Raw genomic sequence first — 24,534 nt, forward strand, 5'->3', positions numbered from 1 at the left:
TGGCAAAAGTAAAATCTTCAGAACTCATTTATTGCAAGAAATATGAAAGAATTTTGTATCATATGATGTGAAAATGCCCATAAATGTAAGCAAAAATGTTAAAAAGCCAATATGTAGCATAGTTCAGAAAGTTGACCTGATTGAGCAAAATTAATGTGATTTTTGGATTCAGCACACCAAAATTATCCTAAATCAGCTCAAAAAACTTAAACAATACATTTGTTGTTGACCAGTGTAATTTGAATTAACCATAATGACCCAGTGCTACTTTTTTGGTGGTTCGCAATTGAATTTTTCTCTATATTTACCCTTTCTTAAGTGATTTATCACTATTTATTATAATATTATCCTCTTTATTTTGTTTCTTCAGTAAAAATCTGGCATTTTTCTATACCTAATTCACTGATCGTGCAGATAGTAGCTCATAAAAGCTCAGAGTAAATTCAAAGGTTAGGTCAGAAACAGAGAAAAGTGAAGAAAAAGTGACTTTTTCAGCTAATTATTTCATTAACGGAACATTAAAACAAGCGTCTAAAACCACTGACATTGATCCAACTCCATGGGTTTTACTGGTGAATCAATGTTGTAGAAGTTATTCACTTCTTTGGCAAAGTAAAAAAAAAGTACCTTAAGTTTAAAATTATTTAGGAATATTGAATTAAGATGGTAGATGTGTTTTTGTTGTTGATTTTTTTTTTTTATGGTGTGAATGCTCGATGCTGTACACATTTAAGTTGATGTAAGCGGTGTTTCAGGTGAAAAGGATAGGCAAAAAAAACAAGCTTTTGCTTCTAGCCTATTCCTTTTTTGGTTTTTATGTTTATTACGATTATTGTACTAAGTGCAATGATTGATATACAAACCAAAATAAATTCATTCATTTATTCATTCATAGATGACGGTGTTTCCACGGTAACTACGAAGCCTCTGAATGTCCAAATGGGTCATATCTGATGACCATGAAAAGATGACAAACTGCATTTTATACCAATTATTTACATGAATGGATAGGATTAGAGAATCAACAGGTATTAAACATTTTAGATCAGTAGATGGTTTTGGTCGACGGTGGATGTTTGGGTCTTTATGGGCTGAAAATTAAATGTATTGTCAGAGCAACAGCTGAAGAATATTCAGAGCTTAGTGTTTGTGCTGCCTCCTGAATTTCTATATCTCCTTTAATTCACATAACACATATGGTCGGAAGTGAGAGTTAAATATTTACTAAATGCAGTAAGTGTCTGAGTCAGATTTAAGCAGAAGCTTCTGGGGAATTTAACAGAAGAGGAAGTTTGCATTTTTCTTAAGAACTAATTACTCTGATGAAGGCTAGTTGATTGGAATCATTTAATCACTCTATGATGTCTTTGTCCAACAACAGTTCAACAACTTTTGTATGGATTTTCATGAAATTTAGAGGAGTCAGGACTTCTTACAGACTTATATGTGGAATAGATTTGTTTTTTTGTTTTTTTACTTCCTTGCACAAAAAAACTATAAAGAATATTTTTCAGAGGAAACACAACTTGCCCCTTCTCTTGGCTTTAGTCCCAGGCTGCAGAAAATCAACCGAATGTTGCAAGATTTTAGTCAGTCATAAGAATCATAGATGTTTTCAGAGAAGTATGGGAGATAACAGCTTTAATTACCGATCACTGTGACTTCTCTACTTTGTGGTTTGTCACTGAAGTAACACAGAAGCTCTTGTTGCCAGAAACTCATTCAGACAGTGTAGTTTCACTTTTCACCATGACAGCGAGAAACAACATCAGGTCATGTGTGTTTATACTTAAAGGAGGGAGCTGCAGAAGAAAAGTGTGCATTGTAAAATTTAGGTGCACTGTCTCTCTCAACTCACGTTATATTTTTTGTTAGTAATTTAATTTAATTTTTTTTTTTTTTTTATCAATTACTACAAATGTCAGGTGACCTCATTTGAATTCCTGGCAACCCCACGTGGGGTTCCAACCAAGGTTATAATAGTTTTGGATTTTTCATTATAGTTTAGTTGTATTTAGTTTTGGCTTTTTTTTCTCTAATTCAGCTAGTTTTAATTAGTTTTTAGAGCAGATTTGCTAGTTTTGATTAGTTTTTGTTATTTTCTAAATGCTTTTTTTAGGGGTTTTTTTTTATACCTTTTCTCTTCTTCATCGTATTCAAATAAATCCCAGACAGGACTCTGGTGGTTTCTCCCAACTTTAGTCTCCATGTTTCCAGGTAGTGTGGGGACGAAAACCTGACTCTAAACGACAAGTGACGAGAAGTGACGGACCGTTAAATATCATATGGTGTCACCAGCTAAAATTGCTTGAGGGAAATAAATTGATTTCGTACCAATCTGACATTGACAAATACGAAAACGAAGGGAATTTTATCCCTAACTTTTAGTTAGTTCGGTAAACACACAATACAGATTTAGTTGCACTGAACAAAAATATAAACGCACCACTTTTGTTTTTGCTCCCATTTTTCATGAGCTGAACTCAAAGATCTAAAACTTTTTCTGTGTACACACAAGGTTTATTTCTCTCAAATATTGTTCACAAATCTGTCTAAATTTGTGTTAGTGAACACTTCTTCTTTGCTGAGATAATCCATCCACCTCACAGGTGTGGCATATCAAGATGCTGATTAGACAGCATGATTTTTGCACAGGTGTGCCTTAGGCTGGCCACAATAAAAGGCCACTCCAAAATGTGCAGTTTTATCACACAGCACAATACCACAGATGTCACAAGTTTTGAGGGAATATGCAATCGGCATGCTGACTTCAGGAATCTCCACGAGAGCTTTTGCCTGTGAATTGAATGTTCATTTCTCTACCATAAGCCATCTCCAAAACTGCTTCAGAGAATTCATGAAGAAGACTGTGCGAGGAAAATGGTGGTCACACCAAATACTGACTGGTTTTCTGACCCCCCTGGACCACCCAATACAGTAAAACTGCACATTTTAGAGTGGCCTTTTATTGTGGCCAGCCTAAGTCACACCTGTGCAATAATCCTGCTGTCTAATCAGCATCTTGATATGCCACACCTGTGAGGTGGATGGATTATCTCAGCAAAGGACAAAGGAGAAGTGCTCACTAACACAGATTTAGACAAATTTATGAACAATATTTGAGAGAAATAGGCCTTTTGTGTACATAGAAAAAGTTTTAGATCTTTGAGTTCAGCTCATGAAAAATGGGAGCAAAAACAAAAGTGGTGCGTTTATATTTTTGTTCAGTGTAGTTATCGTTTTTTTCTTTTAATTATATTTTTGATTTATTTCAGTTAACGAAAATCTTTTTTCAATTCTAGTTTTCGTCATTTCGTTAGTTTTCGTTAACCATAAGAACCTTGGTCCCAACCCCAAGGTTGAAAAACACTGCTCTAGTACAAATGCTAACATTTGATTGGTCTGTGGCGATAGAGGAACCGATATTTTGTCCCACAGTACTGTAGCAGTAGCCACTGCCATAAAAATTATGGATAAAATTCCCTTTGTTTTTGTCTTTGTAATGTCAGATTGATATGAAATCGGTTTATTTTGCATGAGCAATTTTAGCTGGCGGCACCATACAGCACTTTATGGTTCGTCACTTGCTTAGAGTTAGCTTCTGGTCCCCACTCTACCTGGCAACATGGAGACTAAAGTTGGGAGAAAGCAGCAGAGTCCTGTACGGGATTTATTTGAATACGACGGCGAGGAAGATAAAAGATATGAAAAAACTAAAACTAAACTAAAACTAAGCATTTAGATAAAAACGAAAACTAATAAAAACTAGCAAACCTGTTCTAAAAACTATTTAAAACTAACTGAATTGGAGGAAAAATAAGTTAAAACTAAATAAAACTAAACTATAATGAAACATCTAAAACTGTTAAAACCTTGGAGCCCGTACAATCGTGGTGTGTAAATAACATTGTTGTCTATGGGCATACTGGCGCCAAAAGCATCAAAAAAAAAAAAAAAAAAAAATTCAGCCCTTTTTTTATGCATGTGCTGGTACTTTCCGTGCCCTGTGTCTGACCCCTTGACCACATTTCAGGTAAATCAGTAGAGTACTAGTTGTTATGTAATCCGTCTCAAAGATAGTGATTGAATGGCAGAGGTGGTAAAACTGGTACTTCACTTTCAACTTTACAGGCTAAACACACACTTTGGTGATATCTTAAAGGACTTTTTAAAACCATGACCTGTCTTTTCTCGCGGGCATTCCATAGATGCAGGCAAAAGTTCTGAAGTTCTGGTTAAGAATTTCCACCTTTGTACCTGCCCCATATTGTGTGGAGGAAAAAAATGTCATTCATCTGATTAGCAATGTGTCTTAAGCTGCTGTGAGAGCTGCAACCCTGTCATCTCCGTGTGTTCAGTGCGTTATTTATCACCAAAGATAAACCGTGTGGCCTGCAATGTGGAGGTGGAGACTGGGAAACAGGACGCCCTCACTTTTTCACATCTGTCAGCAATTCAGCATTAGGGGAAATGGCAGATCAGATAGGGAGTGCATGTCACTGTCAGCTCTGAATGATATATGCATCCTTGTACGTTTTCTACAACGCCTGTGAAATTATCAACATCCACACAAGTTCAGAAGACATTTCTAGAACATTAAACACCAACACTGAGGCCACAAAGATTTTCCACTGTTTCTTTCTTTAGTTTCATGTTGTATAAGAGGAATTAGGCTAGGGGATTGTTCCTTTAAGTTGACTTTTTATTCAGTAGTGACCTAGTAGACTTACCAGGAAAACTTGTCCTTCTGTGGGGTATTTAGGCAGAACAACATGTTCGGCTGCATTTCCTGTGTATAGTGATGTAATGTCTCATACCCAGCATTTATGGCTGCACTGAAAACCCCTTGTGGTTGAAGGTGATGGTTGGGTTCATCTTTGCTTTTGATGATTTTTTTTTTGTTTTTTGTTTTTAAATGGATGCATGATGACGAAACAACCAGTTATTGTAAATCCCCTTTGACCGTTGGCTGTACTTTTTTTTTTTTTTTTTTACATACATCAGGGGTGTCAGATTCATTTTAGTTCAGAATCATTATTAATAATGATTCAGAACTAAAATGTAGTACAACCGAATATGATCATGTGGGCGGGACCAGCACCAGCAAAAATAATGAGCATGGATACAGTGAAAAAGATGAAATTACATTATGAAAATGTTTACAGCTACAAATTCAAATAACATGCACAACCATGAACAAGCTAAAGAAAAATAAGTGCAATTTTAACAATATTCTGCCTCATTTTATCATTTATACATGTGCATCACAGCTTACAGATTACTGATGTGTATAAGTACACTGTAAGCCTGGACTTTGTATTTACTAAAATGCTTTAATTACAATGTACTTAAATGATTTAAGTTTTATGACATTATTATAAAATGTTCAGTATATTCTACTAATTTGTAGACATAATCGAAAGTATGAAAAAGTTTAAATTGAATGGATTTAAATCACTAAGTTTTAGTCATGACCACACCTTTTTATCGCCGCATTCCATCGTGGGTATTGGGCATGTTGTTGGAAATGTGTTATTTTTATGTGCAGGGGTTCAGCGGGGTTGTGGTGTTAGTGTTAATTTGGATTTAATGTATGTATGGCAATGTTTATTAGCCTTTTTGTGTTTGTTTTTGTATTTTTGTGGAGCTGCACCATGAGTCAGAGCCAGAGGAAGAACAATGGCTTTCCTGTTCAGATAAATATTTAATTGCTTATTGTAAATTTTTATGCCTTTCAAAATTAAAAGTATTTCCTGTATTGGCAAATTATAATGAGCTAACTTCCTGCATAATGATGGGACTTTTGGTTCTTTGAAGGGAGCTGTTCAATCAGGAGCTGTTCATTGAAAAGAGCAGTTTAAAAGACTGGCCCTTTATGTTTTTTGCTTTATTTTGAAACACCAATGTTTTAATGACTAAATTGGCTACATGTGATGATTGAGATTACATTTTAAAGGTGTTTAATTGGTACGGCAGTAAATATTATCTTACCGTAAAAAAGAATAGTTAGTTCAAATGTGTGGGCTAAATCCATGACATGAGAGGTGACATTAGGCAAATGCTGGAATATGACAAGAAACATCACGGTACATTATGTGGACTAGTCTGTAGCCTAAACGTGAAGAAGAAAATTAACATTTTCTTATGAAATAACATTTTTCTTTGGCTCATTACTCACAGGTGGTCACTCACTCACTCAAACTTTTCTCCCTCCTTAAAAAAAACCCAAAAACGAATGGCTCTTTACAAAGACTCAGTTCCCATCGTTCATTTCAAAGAGCCGTTCAAAAGATTCAATTCATTCGTGAACGTCACATCACTATTCCTGCATAACTTCCATCCATGCTACAATATATTAAGTTGAATAATTATACAAAGCAATTTACATTGCAGAAGATTTTAATTTAAATCAACTTGGAATTGAGTATAAGAAACTGATATATTAAGTTAATGATTATACAAAGCAACTAGCATTGCAACAAATTTTAAGTTAAATTAACTTGCCATTTAGTGTGTTGTACTTAAAATAACAATTCCATTCAAATCAAGCCCTGAAGTTTAATACACTCAAGTTTTTATTACTTAAAATTTTAAGGCAACCGGTTTCCTCAAATTTTTTAAGTAAACTCAGCTTATCCAGTCTTACAGTGTAGGAATAAAACAGGAAAGTAGCTGAAAACAAAATTATTTGAACTATATGAGCAACAGTGTACCATGAAACTCCATAAAATACTAAATTGTCTATATACCATACAATGACTGGTTATTTTTTCCCCCTCTTCACAATACGATTGTAATTCATTTCCAATAAGGAAGTGGCACTTTCTACAGTTCATGGATGTGTTTTTATCATATTTTCATTAATGACACAGACAACACACCAGTTTGCAGTAGCGTAGACTGTTCAGCGTTGTACGTGAAGGACGTCTAAACCCTTTCATGCCTGAATGTCATCAGTAGGCTGTGCTGATCTCCTGATGTGGTACCCTGCTCAAATGTTTCTGTACATTTTCTGGAATTTGATAACCTTTAAGTTCATTCAGATGTTACGAAAAGACACCAAAGATCATGACATTTTGCAAGATGTCGCTGCACAGAGAGTGACACTGCTGTCCAAAGACATTATACAGTGATGGAGGAAGAAAGCAAACTACTTCTTCCCTGCAAAAATACCACAGTACAAGCAAACATTCAGCCTTTAAAACAGTGCTTTTCATCTTTGGGGTCGGGACACCTGCAATTTCTAGTAATTGATTATAAAAACAAAAAACAAAAACAAAACTTACTAATAAAAAATGTATGGTGAGTTGAGAGAGACAATCACAATCCATAAAAGACACGACAAACTGTGAAGCTTAAACTGCAGCACTGCAGTACTGTTTATCTGTCAAATGTTCATTGTGGTCGGTTTCAGATGCTGCAGCTCTTTCATAATTCATAGTTTGAGTTCTTGTTTGTTCAGTATTAATTGTCAGCCTTGTAAATCCAAGCTGGACTGACTGTACATATCCTGACCAAGAAAAATCAAATTCTCCCTTTGTGCAGTAATCTACACCTGGCTTTTCTGCCTCTGTCCATAATAATATACATTATATAGACTAAATGTCATCTAAAATTAACGTTTATTTGCAACACAGTATAGCAAACTATTACATGATCAAAAACAAATGAATTTTAGTAAGAAAAATGTCTCTGTTTTGAATGTCTGGGGTCGCCAGAAATTTGTGATGTGAAAATGGGGTCACGAGCCAAAAAAGGTTGGGAACCACTGGGTTAAAACCTTACTGAAATAAACTATGTATGCACTATAATCAAAATCTGCTTTTAGTGTGAAAAATTGTCATTTTGATTCGGTTATTATGTATTTATTTAACTGCTACATTCATGTGTATGTTACATTTTACTGCTGTACATATTGAAGTACTTTATATAGTGTTGATTTCATCTACATCAGTGCACTGTAACATAACAACATTATACGTTTTTATCACTGCTGTCCTGTGAGAACCACATAGATCTAAATCTAAAATAATGAATCATATTCTATAAAATCATTGTATTTTTGTAGCATCACTATCCTGTTTGAACCACATATCTATGAAAAATCTACTTTATTTGGCTCAGAATAACAGGTTTTCAACATCATGAGGCCCTTTCCAGGGAATCCATCAGTGTTTTTGATGAGGTTATGTAGATTTATTTATTTATTTATTTATTTATTTATTTATTTATTTTTATTATTTATTGTTTATGACAAAGGGGAATTTTCAACATGTAAAAGAAACACGAGTTTATCACAAATGTTTGGACACACATTTGGAGATATCTAATGTGAAGAGCAGGCTGACTAAGGCTGTCAGACACATGTAATGGGGTAAAAAGAATCATTTTTGCATAAAATCGACATACTCCAGTAAAGTGCAAGTGCTGTGCTTCAGCAAAAACCCACTTGAAGATACAGTTACGGAAAATATTATCAGACCATCAAAAGTCATCAAAAACAGTGGTTATGCAGTCAAGTACTAACTCCTGTGTGTATCATGTGACTAAAACAGACAGAAAAGAAAACATGGAATGCCTAAAAGTACTGTTTTTGTCAGTACAATGCCATAGATATTGATGGAAGAACTGAAGTGATTTTGATTATTATCAAGAAAACATGGAAAATGGATAGATATCAGCTCTGAAATTAAACTCTTATGAGCTATTTTTGTTGTTATCATTATATTTGTCCAAAGAAATGTACCTTTAGTTCTACCAGGCATTAAAATGACCAATAAATTGAAGAAAACAAGGGGTGGTCTAATCCTTTTTTCCGGCAACTGTATTTACAGCTGCAAAAGCCCTAAAAATGTCAGCATTTTGTTTGAATCTCAGCATTAATTTCTGTATTTCTGTTAATAATAACAACAACAACAACAACAACAACAACAACAACAACAACAACAACAACAACAACAACAACAACAACAACAACAACAACAACAACAACAACAATAATAATAATAATAATAATAATAATAATAATAATAATAATGATAATAATGCATTTTATTTATAGGCACCTTTCTTGGACACTGTACAGGAAAAAGGAGAGTATATATAAATGACTGTATTACTGTACTGATTGATTGACTGATTTATTCCAAACATGCAATGAAATTTAACATATGAACAAGTAAAACATTATTAATAATACAAAAATCAATAATCAAAACAATCTTAGACAGAAGAACAGCACAATAGTTTCATTTCCATGCCCGAAAAGGGGTGGGGAGAAGTGCAATTTATTTAATCCTGCCCCTTCTCCATAAAATATTTATAAACTAATTACCTCCGCCAAGGAGGTTATGTTTTTGCCAGGGTTTGTTTGTCTGTCTGTCTGTCTGTTTGTTTGTCTGTCCGTTAGTGTGCAACATAACTCAAAAAGTTATGGACAGATTTTGATGAAATTTTCAGGGTTTGTTGGAAATGGGATAAGGAAGAAATGATTAAATTTTGGTGGTGATCGGGGGTGGGGGGGCCCACGGGGGGGGCCACTGATCAGCCTTGGCTGAGGTCTGCGCTCTCCGAGTGCTTCTAGTTTAATATACTGTATCCTTCCAGTTGCCAGAGATGAGGTGCAGTCAGAGCACTGGCCTGCCATCGTCCTCTACACGATCATCAAGGAGGTGCCCTTACGCCGGTGGAAGGAGTTTTTGCGGCTGCTCAAGGTGGCGGACAACCAACTGGAGCGGGTGGAGCTGGAGGCCGGCCTGGGCTCCATAGAGAGGCAGTACCAGATGCTGAGGCTGTGGAGCCAGCGTCCCTCCTCCAACCTGGACGAGGTCTTCTCGGCCTTGCGCTACATGGATTTATCCGGATGTGCTCAGCTGCTGATGGAAAGTCTGGAGAGGCTGCAGTGGAGAAATGAACAGAAGCAAGGTGTCACAGCCCACAGAGGTTTCACAGACTGGGAATTCACCGGAGACATCTGCAAAACACGCCAAGACGTCTTAACACAGCTGGAAATACTGTGAATTAAGAGAGGATCCTACATCAAGTTCCTCAAGACTGACAGTTCTCAAGTGTTCCTATAGTTGGTGCAACCACAGAAGATTAGGACACAATGTAGATTAGATAGGAGTTTAACAGCACTGGACATGTAATGGAAGTACTGCACAGATCCTAAAGGCAGCTGTATTGTAGCACAAGTATCATTATGAATAAATGTATAGAATAATTTAAATACCCACACAGAGCTCTGCACAGGGTTGAAAATGTACAAAGGTGTAATAACTGAAAAAAAGTAGCCGATTATCAATGACAAAACTGGATTTTAGCATAAATATCATTAGAAATAAGTGTATAGAATAAATTAAATACACAATTGGAGCTGTGTACTGGGTCAAAAATGGAGGAAAAAAAAGTGTAATAACAGAAAAAAGCAAGTATTTATCAATGACGCACCTGGATTTTAGCATAAATGTCATTCTAAGTAAGTGTATAGAATAAAATAAATACACACACAGAGCTCTGCACTGGGTCAAAAATGTAAAAAAAAAAAAAGAAAAAAAAAAAGTATAACAGAAAAAAGTAAGTACTTGTCGATGACATACCTGGATAAATATCATAAATAAATATCATTATAAATAAGTGTATAGTAAAAATTAAATGCACAATTGGAGCTCTGCACTGGGTCAAAAATGCACAAAGGTGTATGAAAAGTAGCTGCTTATCAATGACATACCTGGATTTTAGCATAAATATTGTTATAAATAAGTGTATAGAATAAATTAAATACACACACAGAGCTCTGCACTGGGTCAAAAATGTACAAATGTGTAATAATAGAAAGAAATAGTTGCTTATCAGTGACAAACTTGGATTTTAGCATAAATATCATTATAAATGAGCAATTGGAGCTCTGCACTGGGTCTAAAATGTACAAAAGTGTAATAACAGAGATAACTGTAGGTGCTTATCATTGACAAACCTGGATTTTAGCATAAATATCATTATAAATAAATGCATAGAATGAATTAAATACACACAGAGCTCTGCACTGGGTCAAAATGTACAAAAGTGTAATAATAGAAAAAAGTTACTGTTTATCAGTGACAAACTTTTATTTTAGCATAAATATCATTATAAATAACTGTATAGTATAAATAAATACATTAAATACACAATTGGAGTTCTGTACTGGGTCAAAAATGTACAAAGGTGTATGAAAAATAGCTGCTTATCAATGACATACCTGGATTTTAAAAGTCTGAATTGTCGAATGCCAGTCACACTGACAGTACTAACACAAATCTTTTATTTTCTCACAGGAAAGCCATTGTGTTTATTTCCAGAAAGTGTCTAAAATACAATGACTCCATGTGCTTTTTACTTATTTCTTAAGTGTATGTCACATTTTTCTCAAAGTTTTATTGAGTTGAACTTTATATCGTGTATAAAATGACTTATCATAGTAATATAAATGGTTGTTTACAGTGTACAGTCAGCTGTACACTCTGTATTGGTACGTGCTTTTGCGATCTATTAATCTAGACAAATAAATGATGCTATAAAACATGCAGGGAAAACCCCCTTCCTGTCAAACCAACCTTTAACTCACCACTTAACCTCTAGCATTTCTTAAAGGCCAACAGTGGGAAGCTGTGGTTTTTAAGCAGTGCGCTGAAATAAATGTATATAACTGTAAATATAAAAAATAAACAAATGAGGAAGAAAATAGTTGAATGTATTTTACCTCCACTAAATGGTGCTTGGATTTTTCTCATATTTCACTTTTCTAATGAAAGACTTGTATTCACTTTGAGTCTTTAAACTGTGCAGGGGAGTCTGGCTGCGGATTATTTCACCACAACAGACATGTTTTTCATCTTATTAGACATGAAAGTTCGTTACAACATCTTAGCCCTGTTTCTTGTCGTACACCCCTGAAAGGGAAGAAGTCTAAAATCCCCACAGGATGTCAGATTTTCAGTTTCTTTTGAATAGACAGAGTGGCGTTGCAGTACGCTGTGTTTTTTCTCACCACATATTCCATCCAGACCAATGGTTTCCTCTGGTGGTGTTTAGTATCTCACTTTGAGAGTTTTAAATGTTAGACGTGAGGGACTTTCAGAGTTACTGAGGTAAATAATGTTGTGTGTGTATATTTATACATATATATAGAGAGAGAACCAGCTTTGTATGTTTTTTTCTTGTTGTTTGAGACATAGAAACATGAAGTTTGTATATATATTTTTTTTCATATTTTATTTATGTATGACTCAATGAGTAATACTGTACTGTAACTCCCAGGGCCTGATGTGTTATCTTCATTGAGATCACCTTTGGTACTAATCTTGTCTTTGCCATCATGGTAAGAAAGAGTCATCAGGTTATAAATAAAATTCTTTGCCACAAGGTGGGAGTGTTGGCTGAGTGTTAGAACAGGAGCAGCTGTGTAGCCTATAGTTTTGAGCACAGAAGTCTGTACAAAGAAAATGTAAGTGCCTGAGTAGGTTTAGATGGATTAGTCAGATCTCATGAATTGCAAATTTTGCCTCAGCACAAAGAGCAGCTGTCCTTTATTGTTCATATACTGCAGTGAGTCTGGATAGAAAATAAAAGTCTCATACACAAGTGTTCGCTTGAATCCTTAAGAAAGGCTCTCTAAGAGATGGAAATTTGACTTACAATAGACTTAGTTGCTTATGCATACTACATATGGGTAAATACGCTTTTGCCCATGAAGTTGTTGTAAAATAGTTTGTACCTCCAATTTAATAATGTGTAGCTGGGACTCCGTATGTAATCAATGCACTTCATTTTTCCAACTTTATGGACAGCAGTGTATTTTCCCAGAATGGGGAAAGTCTCCCAAAATGCACATAAAGTGAAGTGGATAAAATATTCTTTTGCAATAAATCAGCCTAGAAAAAGAAAATGAAAATAAAGGTAACCCAACAGGCTACATAAAAATACAGTTAATTAAAAACTAAATGCCAATCAAATTAATTCAGATATGCTTTATTGTCCCTAAGGGGAAATTTGTCTTGTTCAAAGTGCTGGAAAAACTGCAGACAATATGTTAATATGTGCAGACAGTACAATTACACACATACAGGGAACATCTCTATGAGTTCAAATGCAACATATTACACCAGATTATTACACCTGTCCTGATAATATATAAAATAGATTATGATTAGACTAAAAACAACTGAGCTTAAACCTACTCAACAATGAATGCATAAGATTAATAGAAAAATAAAATAAATTATAACTAAACTAAAACCAGCTGAGCTAAAACCCAACCTGGATTTAAAATAAAATGCATAATAAATAAATAAATAAATAAATAGCCCATGAGTCCCCTGTAACGTACTCTGCACTTTGACCTCACACTTTACTGTAGATATTTAACTTTATATAAAAACTGTATGCTTTACAGTGGTGTTAAGAGAGTCTTTCTAAGCAATAAAAACGTCTTTGTCTTCAAATAAAAGAACTGTAAAAGCTGTTTAGAATTCTTGTTTTTCTCACTTGTATATATATATTTTTTCCGGATTCTAATTGTTTATTTTCTATCCTCGTACCTATACATGTCACTGAATATTTGCAAAGTGATGTTTTTTGTTAATAATTCTACTTGAAAACACATAAACAGAAACACTTTTCGGCAGTTTAATGGTTTTCCGGGGTGCACGTTCGAGCGTTAGTGGTTTCCAGGCAACCGGACCCGAGCTCGTGAACAACAGGTCGCACGCGCAGAGGAAATAATGTTAAGAGAGTCTTTATAAGTAATAAAACGTCTTTGTCGTCAAATAAAAGTGCTATAAAAGGCTGTTTAGAATCCTTGTTTTTATCACTTAGATTTTTTTCCCCGGATTCTAATTGTTTATTTTCTATCCTCGTACCTATACATGTCACTGAATATTTGCAAAGTGATGTTTTTTGTTAATAATTCTACTTGAAAACACATAAACAGAAACACTTTTCGGCAGTTTAATGGTTTTCCGGGGTGCACGTTCGAGCGTTAGTGGTTTCCAGGCAACCGGACCCGAGCTCGTGAACAACAGGTCGCACGCGCAGAGGAAATAATGTTAAGAGAGTCTTTATAAGTAATAAAACGTCTTTGTCGTCAAATAAAAGTGCTATAAAAAGCTGTTTGGAATTCAAGTTTTTATGACTTGTATATTTTTTTCCGGATTCTAATTGTTTATTCTCTATCCTCGTACCTATACATGCCATAGGAGATTTGCAAAGTAATGGTTTTTGTTAATAATTCTACTTGAAAACACATAAATAGAAACACTTTTCGGCAGCTTAACGGTTTTCCGGGGTGCACGTTCGAGCGTTAGTGGTTTCCAGGCAACCGGACCCGAGCTCGTGAACAACAGGTCGCACGCGCAGAGGACCGTCCCAATATGAGAGGGAACAGAGTGAAGACGAAGGGTTTTCTTTGTTTTCATACTTTGTTTTGTTAGTTTAAAAAAACATAAACGTCTTCTCCGTGTTTTTTCCTGTTGAAAAGTTAAAAAAAACTCCGCCGTTTTTGTCGTAGTATCTGCGGGTTACGGTCCGTGTTGTCCCGGCAACTGTGATCCGCGACCTATTGAATTACAAGAATGCGGCCCAGGGTTCCTGTTCTCCGGATGTCCAGTAATATAAAATGAAGTAACACAGACCGTATCTTTGACTTGTTTCTTTTTTTTTTTTTTTTTTTTTGTCAGCCTCTAAAAGCCACAGACTTCTATTTTGTTGGAGTGTTTCTTCGAGCCCACAGCCACAGGAGCAGGTAGGTGAACGGGGGTCATTAGCCTAGCAAAACATGCCAGAAATTAAACACAGCCCACATATTACTATTTATATCATCACTTAATGACGTAGAAGTTTCTAGTATCCATTAATATCACCAGAATTAATACACTAAAATTTTTTGTTACAGGTTAATACAACTAGTAACCAATGAAATATAACTAAATATTTTTACTCAAGTATCTCAAATTTGAGTGCAAAAGTGCAAGAGTCTTAGTCCACTGTAAGTAAACACTGGAAATATGTGCACAGCCTTAACAAACAAAACAAAACAAAAAATGTTTAAGTTATCCTTAAAACTCCTAAAACATCCTTTTAAAGAAGAGATTCAGTGATTGAAGATAAGAAAATATAAGCCTTTATTTGTCCCATAAGGAGAAATTCCAGGGTTCCTTCAGCAAAGTACAAAAGCACACAAGAGCAAAAGAAATGCAAAATCAAAAATAAAGACAAATCAAAAATCAAAAAAGCTGTACAATTTACAGCTGTGCACATGCTGATCATTCCACAGGTTGGATAGTGATACGATTTATTGTATGGTTTATTCCACAGAATTATTCGGAGCAAAAACTGGATAAGACTGGATTAAGTACAGCAGTTACTGTGCAAAAATCTTAAACCACCTTTAACTAGGGTTGAAGTGAGCATTCATATTTATTTGTCATTGTTTTTTCTTCAGATACAAAAAGAAAACACAGGAAATACTGTATGTGCACAGCCTTAAAAGACACATAAAAACTGAACTAAATGTGTTTGAAAGGTTACAGTGACTATTTAGTGTGACCTCTGACCTCATGACAAGAAGCAGCACAAACAATTAGAAACATCTGACATGTGTTGAATGAAACCTCATATAGAATATCAGAAAATTAATCCAATAAATCTCATATTGTCTGGGCAACAGTGTATGAAGAAAATATGAAAAATCAAAAGTAACTACAGTAGCTGATTCCTCTACTCTGATGGGTTAAAATAAAAAACAACTTAAAACATGTTAGAGTTATTCTTAAAATTTCTAAAAACATCCTATTATAGAAGGTAAAATATCACTGCTGTGGAAAGATTCAAGACTGGACTGTGGCTTTTATCCACTAATATCATCATAAATACTACACTGAAAGTCTTTGTTATAGGTTAAAACAACTAATAACCAATGCCGTGTAAGTAAATATTTTAACTTAAGTAGCCCAAATTTGATGTAAAGAACTGTCAAAAGTCCTAAGTTCCATTTAACTTTCGTTGAAATTAACATTCACATTGATTTCTCAGTGTTTTTTCTTCAGATACAAAAAGAAAATACAGGAAATACTGTATGTGCACAGCCTTAAAAGACACATAAAACTGAACTAAATGTGTTGTAAAGGTTAAAGTCACTGTTTAGTGTGACCTCTGACCCCATGACAAGAAGCAGCATAAACAATTAGAAACATCTGACATGTGTTGCATGAAACCTCTTATAAAATATCAGAAAATTCATCCAATAAATCTCATATTGTCTGAACAAAGAGTTAAAGACAAGTTAAGTGCAAAATGAGGTCAGACTAAATATGATCACTTTGGTTTATAGAAGCTGTTTTTTCCCTGAAACTTACAGCAGTAAAAACTTAACACATATCCAAGTTGGATCGTAATACAGAGACTGAGAAATGCTTATGTGTGGTCTTAAGAACTTTGTTAAACCAACAAACCTAATGTTGGACAAGGACTTTTGCACAGAATTGTACTTTAACCTTATTATACGTTAACCAATGTATCCGACTTACCGCTCCACTAAATCTCAAATGAGGCAGATGTGGTAATATTTACTCCACTACATTTAGTAGTCCTGATTTTGTGTCTATGCTGGATAAAACGAAGGATCAAGTGTTCCTTTAAGAACTGATTTCTTAAGCTAAATAAACTCTTTAAAAACCCTCTTGGATTCACTGGAAAATCCAAATCTTCACAAATTTGAAAACAGGTCTGTCTTTCTGACCTCATGAAGAGTTGACTTTTCAGAGATACGTGGCTCAAACAAGACAGCAATCCTACAAAAAATATGATGATCTTATAGAAAACCATGCAATACTGTAGATTTAACTACACAACAGTCTACAAAATATTTCAACTGAACTCAGTCTTACACATTTCCTGCAGTAAAATTCAACATACACTATAGTATAGCAGTAAAATGAATCCCAAAACGCCATAAATAGTCATAAAACACAGAGAGGAACTGACTATTTTTACTTCACACACTCTAAATACAATTCACTGATGAAACCCACATAGTTGATGGTAAACCATTACTTCTGTATCGTATAGTTGAGTATAAAATGTAATCTTTTCCGTGTTGAACTGTTAAAACCAAAGGTGATCTGTATAAATATGCATCATTATACAAGTACAGGTTATGCTTACAGCTTCAGAGGACTTAGATTTCTACAGGTTCAGTGTTTTTCCTAATTTTGTGGAAGACTTAGTGTATGGCTGAATTTTTGGGATAAGATCAACATTGAACGTTTTTCAGTGAAAATGTGTAATCTGTGTACAAAGTTCAGAAAATCTAGAGCAGATAAAGAAATAGTATGAATCATGAATCATTTGTATCCATTACATCTGAGAAAAGTCATTTTAGTTCACCCATTTAATCACCTATTTAGTACATCCTCTGGATATATGAGGATATGATCTTAGAAAAAGTGAAACATATAAAACACCCATAGCCCAGTTTTTACATGAACATATTATTAAAAGATCCGTTGATCCTTTTTAAGTGGTATATTATATGTTACATTTTTATGGTCTTGACAAGTCATTTGGTTTCATATGTAATCTGTAAATACATGATATATGTTTTGACTTCATATATGGATAATATATTGTATGTCACACATTGATACTGAGTAGATGTACTTTTATTAAGTTTGTAAATAGGTTTAGTCTTTATAACTATTACAACTGCCCTATGTATAAAACTCCAACTAATTTCCACTACAATAACATAATATACACATAAACATATATTTTTTATAGACATACACATCCACTCATTGTATAAAAACTCCAATTTACACTGTGTGCATATTACAATATAAATCCACTGTAAATCTCAACCCACTGTTGTCCTTGTCTGTAGTCGAATGTTTGTCTATATTAGGTCGATGTTTAAGTGTGTTTGGGTTCATGTTGTGTTTGGGTCATGTGAAATTGTACGTCGTGAGCAAAGAAAAACCAAAGCCAAATTCCTTGTATGTATTCAAATACTTGACCAGTAAAGCAGATTCTGATTCTGATTCTGAACTCATATCCTATCTTCGTTTTTTAACCAACAGCTGTCACTTATGCTGTCATCCCTGTGAATGCCGAAAGAAGGTCTGCTGTCTGACCATGACCACTCTGGTTCGTCCTGGAGGAAATTTTTCAGAGCTATGTAAAGAAGCAGACAAGTTTCTGGAGGCTGGAGAGCTGGGGAGGGCCACCTCCCTCTATGTGTCTGCCTTTAGGACTCATGCAGCCTCCACTGTGTCCCATATGCGAAAACTGTCCAGTGTGGATGGTGTGATCTCTACTCTGGAAGATTGGCTGGACTGTCATGGCGAGAGCGAATCTCCTGAGGGCTTCAACAAAGGCCTGGCAGCTGTGTTTCTGTCTACTCTCTGTCCCAACAATATATCAGCCACCGTTTTTAAGATGGAGTCTCTTCTTCATGGTGGGGGGCATGGCTGCGAAGAGATATTTGCCCGTTGTACTGCTCTGCTCGAAGGAAAGAGAAACCCTCCTCCAGAAGGTTTGACTTGTCTCATGTTGGAGATCACTCGCGCTCTGGCCTGCTTGTTCTCAGATCCTCATGGCATCAAGGGGCTGAAGCTTTACCTCAAAACATACCAGAAAAACAAATCTGACACTGTCACACTGGTGAAGAGCAGGCAGGCTCAGCATCTGCCTAAAATAGTGAAGGCTTTTACAGACCAAATACTACAAACAAACCCTTCTCTAATTTTTGATGAGGAGTCTTTTGTTACCACAAAAGAACACAAGAAGCTAGATGTGGGGCTTACCTCTGCAGTAATAGAGTTTTTGTTAGCTTTATCTCCAGGTAATAAAGCAGTACAGGAACTTCACGCATCCCATTTGTTTTTGACAGGCAGGTTTGGGGACAGTGTGGAGGTGTATAATGCAATCTTACAGAATAGTGACTGTCAGCAGAAGTTAGAAAAAAGTACAGATGATTCCATCCAAGAACTGCCGGAGAGGATAGCTCGGCTCTTCACTGGTCGGGCAGCTGCCTGTTTCTCGGCCGGTGGGAGAGCAGTGGATGCCTGCAGGGATCTGGGGGAGGCATTTAAAATTCATCCTGCCACTGCAAGAAATTACTTCCAAAAGCTGTTCACGGAGCAGGGAACTGGGATGGCTGTTCGCAATCATCTCCATCAGCAGGCAGAGAGGGGCCTGTCAGACTACAGAGAGAGGGTCCTCATGCGTCCAGACCTTCGTTCTACTGAAGGAGTCGAACTGCTGGACCCCGTTCTCACTCATTTGCGAACTTTGTGCCACTTAGAGCCCGATGGTGGAGGCAGGGAGCTGAGGGTCCGACTGGCCGACTGTCTGCTCCTCAGAGGCGAACACAAAGAGGCTCTGTCCATCTGTAGCCAACTCGCTGCCGCGCAAGGTCAGCAGAGCTACCAGAACACAGTGCAGGTTCTTCGTGGATACGCGCGACTTCTCTCTGACGATCACAAGGGGGCGTTAGAAGACTTCCAGGCTGTGATTGAACACAACACCCCTCACCCGTCCAGCTGTGTGCGGGCGCTCTGTGGCAGAGGCCTCCTGCGAATGATAGGAGGCTTGAACTACCTCACTGCGCTGGATTATGTGACAGCCAGCAGGCTCCACCTGCAGGAAACAGCGCTGTCTGTACGCAGCCTGGTGCCATGGAACTACAGAGGGCTGCTGTTCACCGTTTTACTGGAGCAGGGAAGAGTCATGCTGGAGGGGACTGTGAAGAAGAAATCCACAGCTAGTTCTAATGAAAACTCACAGAATAATCAGCAGCTGGATGAGCAGCAGGCGCCGTCAAAGAAAGACAAACACAGGGCCGGGTATGGTGTTTCTGAAGTATGTGATTAATTTAGTTCTGTGTGTAGAGATCCCCTCCAGTCGTGTTATAAGACATCCTAAAACCACTGCAGTTTACTCTATTTATTTGCACATAACATCCAATATGATAATAATTGGAGGTTGGAAGCCAAAAAAGTTTATGCAAATACCATCCCTATAAAAAAATTAAAGTTACAGAACAAAACAATATACTAACATTAACATCCTCCTGAGACCCAGCAATGCATTCTTGTCCTCTGTAGTAGACAAGAGTTCCACAGCTTTGCTTAAAAAAAAAAGAAAAGGACATTATATAAGAAAAAATTAAATAAAAACGTATCTGAAATCCTCCAACTCATCAGGCTCTGTTGAAAGACATGATGCAACACTTACATTTGGAGAAAATCAGATTCACTTTGGCAGCCCTTTATAGATTTCTTTAATATTAAGTAAGTAGGCAGCCCCCCCTTTTTTTTTAATGTGTGTGTGTGTGTACATGAGTGCCGGTGTAGTGTTCTTGTTCTGACATCACATGTATTGGATATTGTATATGACTTCTATATAATGGCATTGTTCTAATTTCAATAAAAAGAGTTAAAAAAAAAAAAGAACGTATCTGAAAAAACTGTTGCATCTTGCTGTTTCCAATTAAGACAATTATTTAATGTAAAATGTGAACAATGTTTACTTACTGGGTGTCAAGAGGATATAACATTTTGAAAAGAAAAAACATTTTAATTCTTGTGTGTTTTTTTAAACAAGTTCAAGTATCTCATTAAAATTGTTAAAATATCTCCAGGATTTCTGAGCATATAAATATTGTTCATAACAGATTTTAAACAGTTAAAGAGAAGACATTTCCTTGATTATGAGCTGTCTTCACATTTAAAAATTCTTTGTGGTATCATAAATCCTTCTTATAAGTAGGGGAAAAACTTACTTTCTACATAGATGTAGCATAGCTCTAACATAACTCTGAGATTAAATCACACTTAAACTAAGTTCCTGTGACAGTTGGAGTACATGTTTTCATTCATTTTGTTAAATACAGTTTTTGTTTTGTTTCACTTTGAAGCACACCTGCAGGTGTACAGTCCCTGGCTGCGCTGCTGACAGAGCTTCAGCCCAACACAGATGGACCTCAGATCTTGGCAGCAGACGCCTTGTATCAACTCGGCCGTGTTGAAGAAGCCTACCGTCTGCTGCTTTCTATTGGCTCCTCCAGTCCTCGAGCTCCTATTTTGGTGCGCCTCGCTCTGCTGCAGCTGCACAGGGGATTCCTTTATGATACCAATCAGGTGTGTAGATTAAAGTGATGTATTCATTTTCACAAGTACTCAGACATTTATAACAAGATTTGAAAATGTCTTCTGACCAAATACAGGGTCTTAAAAAGTCTTAAAAGTCTTGAATTTATTTATATGCATTTAATATCTTTAAAAATACTTTAAAAGTTATTAAAATTGATATGATAGGTCTTAAAGGGGTCATAGTTTGCTGAATCCACTTTTATTATTTTATTTGTACATTTATTTGTGTATTTGGACCCTAATAGTTCAAAAAGTTTGTATTGGAACCCTTCAGGTGCTGCAAAGCTATCTTTATATTAATTTTGGTAGCCTGTTTTAATTCCTGCTTAATTTGTTACGTTATATAACTAGTTACATCACGACATTTGCACATATAAGGTCAAGACTTCCAACGAACATTTCTCCGAGTACGACATGATTGTTTGTCAGCAGCAGCGGTTGTAGTAAAAACTGAAAATATGTCCAAACTTCAAGCTGATTATCTAAAATGTTCAGTTATTGGTTGTATTAATGAACACAAGTGGCTGAACAAGACAGAGCAGCACAGTCAACAACCTGGAGGGGGCAGGGTGTGAAGTGTCTCATTTGCATTTAAAGGGCCAGCGCTCAAAATAACTTTTCTGGTGTCATTACTCAGAAATAGGATGGAAGATGGACCTGTGGAGTTGAATTAATGAAGAATTCAGACCCAATCATAGCATTTACAGTTTATGTAGACCACAGGGAAATGTTTTAAAATGCATAATTCCATTTAAAAAAGCAAAATACCACTCCTTTAACTTATGTTGCCATAAACTTGTTCGCTGTGTTGTGTTTAAATGTGTCTTTTAAATGTCCAAGCAGCAAAGAAAGTAGTGTTAGTCTGTTCAGTTCCACCTGTTCCAACCTGACAATTAATATTAAATTTAGGAACCAGTTATCATTATCTTTGCAGCCCCTGGTGAGAAATGACTCGGATTGGTGGGAATCAAGGCGTTGGAGTAAATAAATACAATTGAATGAATGAATTTGAATGAATTTTTATTATTGTGTCCTGCATAAGAGTATGCCCAGCCCTTACATGGGCTTATAAGACACCAAAAATAGAAACCAAAGACCAAATACCAGACAATAGGCACAACAGACATAAACAAGACAATGTACTGACCTGTTTAAACAGACACATCTGCTGCTTTTTCCAGGCTTTACAAACAAATAATGCTAATTTATATACATTTGAACTAAACAACCATTTCATCTTGTCATCATCAGTGCTCCAGAACATATCAAGGTTTCAGATAAACATCTCATTAAACATAGAGGCTTTTAGTTCATCATATAGAGGACAATGCAAAAGAAAATGTGAGTCATTTTCCACTTTCCCCAAATCTCACAGTCCACAAAGTCAATACATTTTCCGAAATTCTAGGAGTCACAAATATTTGCCAGTATGGCCATGAAATAGGCTGTGAAATGGCCATTAAATTCTGTCCTAGTCTTAAAAATGTCTTAAAAGTCTTAAATTTAACTTGTAGAAACCTGTAGGAATCCTGAAATAAGACAGACTACTTTATTAGTGCAGTGTTATATGTAAATGTGAAACAAACTCTATGCTGTCAAATTTTGACCTGCGTTCAGTAACTCAATCCCTGTTGTTGCTCATACAGTAAACTTTAATCACAGTCATTTCTACCTGTTCGACCATGAAACCAAGTCACACAAATATAACTGCTGAGGTTCAGCATCACTTCACATGAAAGATAAGAGACATTTATTCTCAAGTGTCTGGATTACAGCATATTAGCCTCTGCCTAAAAGTCAAATTTGTTTCATGAAAGGAATGGAAATCAGTCGCCTCTGCTTTGCTTCTCTCTCTCTTAGTTGATGTTAGTATTTGAAATGCTATGACTGCTGGTTTTCTTTAAAAAAAAAAAAAAAAAAATCATAGGCTGTACCTTTCCTCAGGCCTCAGCGTTTTCATATGTGGTGTAAATAAGTAAATAAAAATTTCCTCTGGCATTACTCAAATATTAAACAGTACCGTATTGGTGTCACACACATGAAACCTTAAAACACATTACAGGTCTCCATTTATCCAGCAGTTTTCTACCTTATTGGCACCCAAAGCAGTTTGCGTTGTGTCCTATCAGAACACATACAGCAGCAACTGGGACCACCATACATAGTGTCCTGCTCAAGGAAGCTTTGGACAGGAGTCAGGGATTGAGCTACGAACTGTTCAGTTTATGTACGTTAGACCTGCTCTTCCCCCAGCTTTCCACACAAAGCACTATAAATGTTAAGATCTCACACGTCTTACTGTTTATGGGTATGCATGTCAGTAGCAAAAAGTTTATTCTGTAAACTACCGACATTTCTCCTCTGGTCATTTAGAGGATTCATGTACAGAAAATGACAACTGATGAAAATAACAATGAATGCAGTGTTTTTAGACTCAGCTACTGCAAAGATGTCCATTTTTAAACAACACAATACTAATGTTTTAAGTTGGAAAGAGTTCAGAAATCAGTAACGAGTGAAATAACTTTTTCACAAGTATTTCACATTGTTGTTGGCAGTTTTATGCTGTTAATTTTTACAGAGCTCTAGCAAGTGTTTATTGTCAGTACTCCCACTTGACTTTGTGGAAATACTGTTAGGGAATAATTTAAAAAAAGAGAAATAAATAAATAAATAAATAAATAAATAAATAAATAAATAAAATAATTAAAAAAAAACTGTTAGGGAATTTCTGTGTTCGCACAATGCAATACAAAACAAGTTTTATTGTGGTTAGTGGGAGTGTGGGTAGTGGATGTTTTAGCTTTACCTTGCAGTGAATATTTTACACTTACAAATAGCTAAATATTTTTTCCAGAGTTGTTTAATTATTCAATTTGTTACTGTACTATTTAAATGAACTGAATTATTGATGTAACAGTGCTGTGCCAGGTACATACACTATTCAGTCTGATATTATTTGTGATATTGGATCAGTACTTGGTTTCTATTTTCTTTCCAGCTGCTGAAAAAGCTCATCCAGTGCGGCGATACGAGCTGCTTGCGCCCCCTGTTGGCAGTGGCCCAACACAAGGACAAGGCTCAGCTGCAGGGACACTGTCACTCTGCGGCAAAGCGCATCCTGGACGCCACCAAAGATGAATACAGTGTGAGAGAGGCTGTGGCGTATCTGTCTATCGCCATCATGGCCTCAGGTAGTTAGAGGCACTGAGTATTTTTACACTAATGTTCCACTGTTACCCAGATTGTAACAATACTCTGAATAAGCATTTTCCTTTGAGGACATATAAGATATTATTCTGACTTCGTGAGGGTACTTTGGACATGGATACAGCATATTTAGCAT

General features: G+C 35.9%; 1 protein-coding gene across 2 annotated transcripts in view; it reads left to right on the top strand.

The window, feature by feature from the left end:
• The window catches only part of LOC115421942 (tumor necrosis factor receptor superfamily member 1A), a 35,711-nt gene extending 24,895 nt beyond the window's left edge, over positions 1–10,816 (top strand). For both annotated transcript variants that reach the window (XM_030137954.1, XM_030137955.1), the window contains exon 10: positions 9,607–10,816. In XM_030137954.1, the coding sequence (XP_029993814.1) occupies positions 9,607–10,019 (413 nt within the window). In that variant the 3' untranslated portion in view covers positions 10,020–10,816. The remainder of the gene's footprint in view (positions 1–9,606) is intronic.
• Positions 10,817–24,534: the final 13,718 nt, after the last annotated feature.

The sequence above is a fragment of the Sphaeramia orbicularis genome, chromosome 7 (assembly GCF_902148855.1).
Source record: "Sphaeramia orbicularis chromosome 7, fSphaOr1.1, whole genome shotgun sequence".
Taxonomy (NCBI): domain Eukaryota; kingdom Metazoa; phylum Chordata; class Actinopteri; order Kurtiformes; family Apogonidae; genus Sphaeramia; species Sphaeramia orbicularis.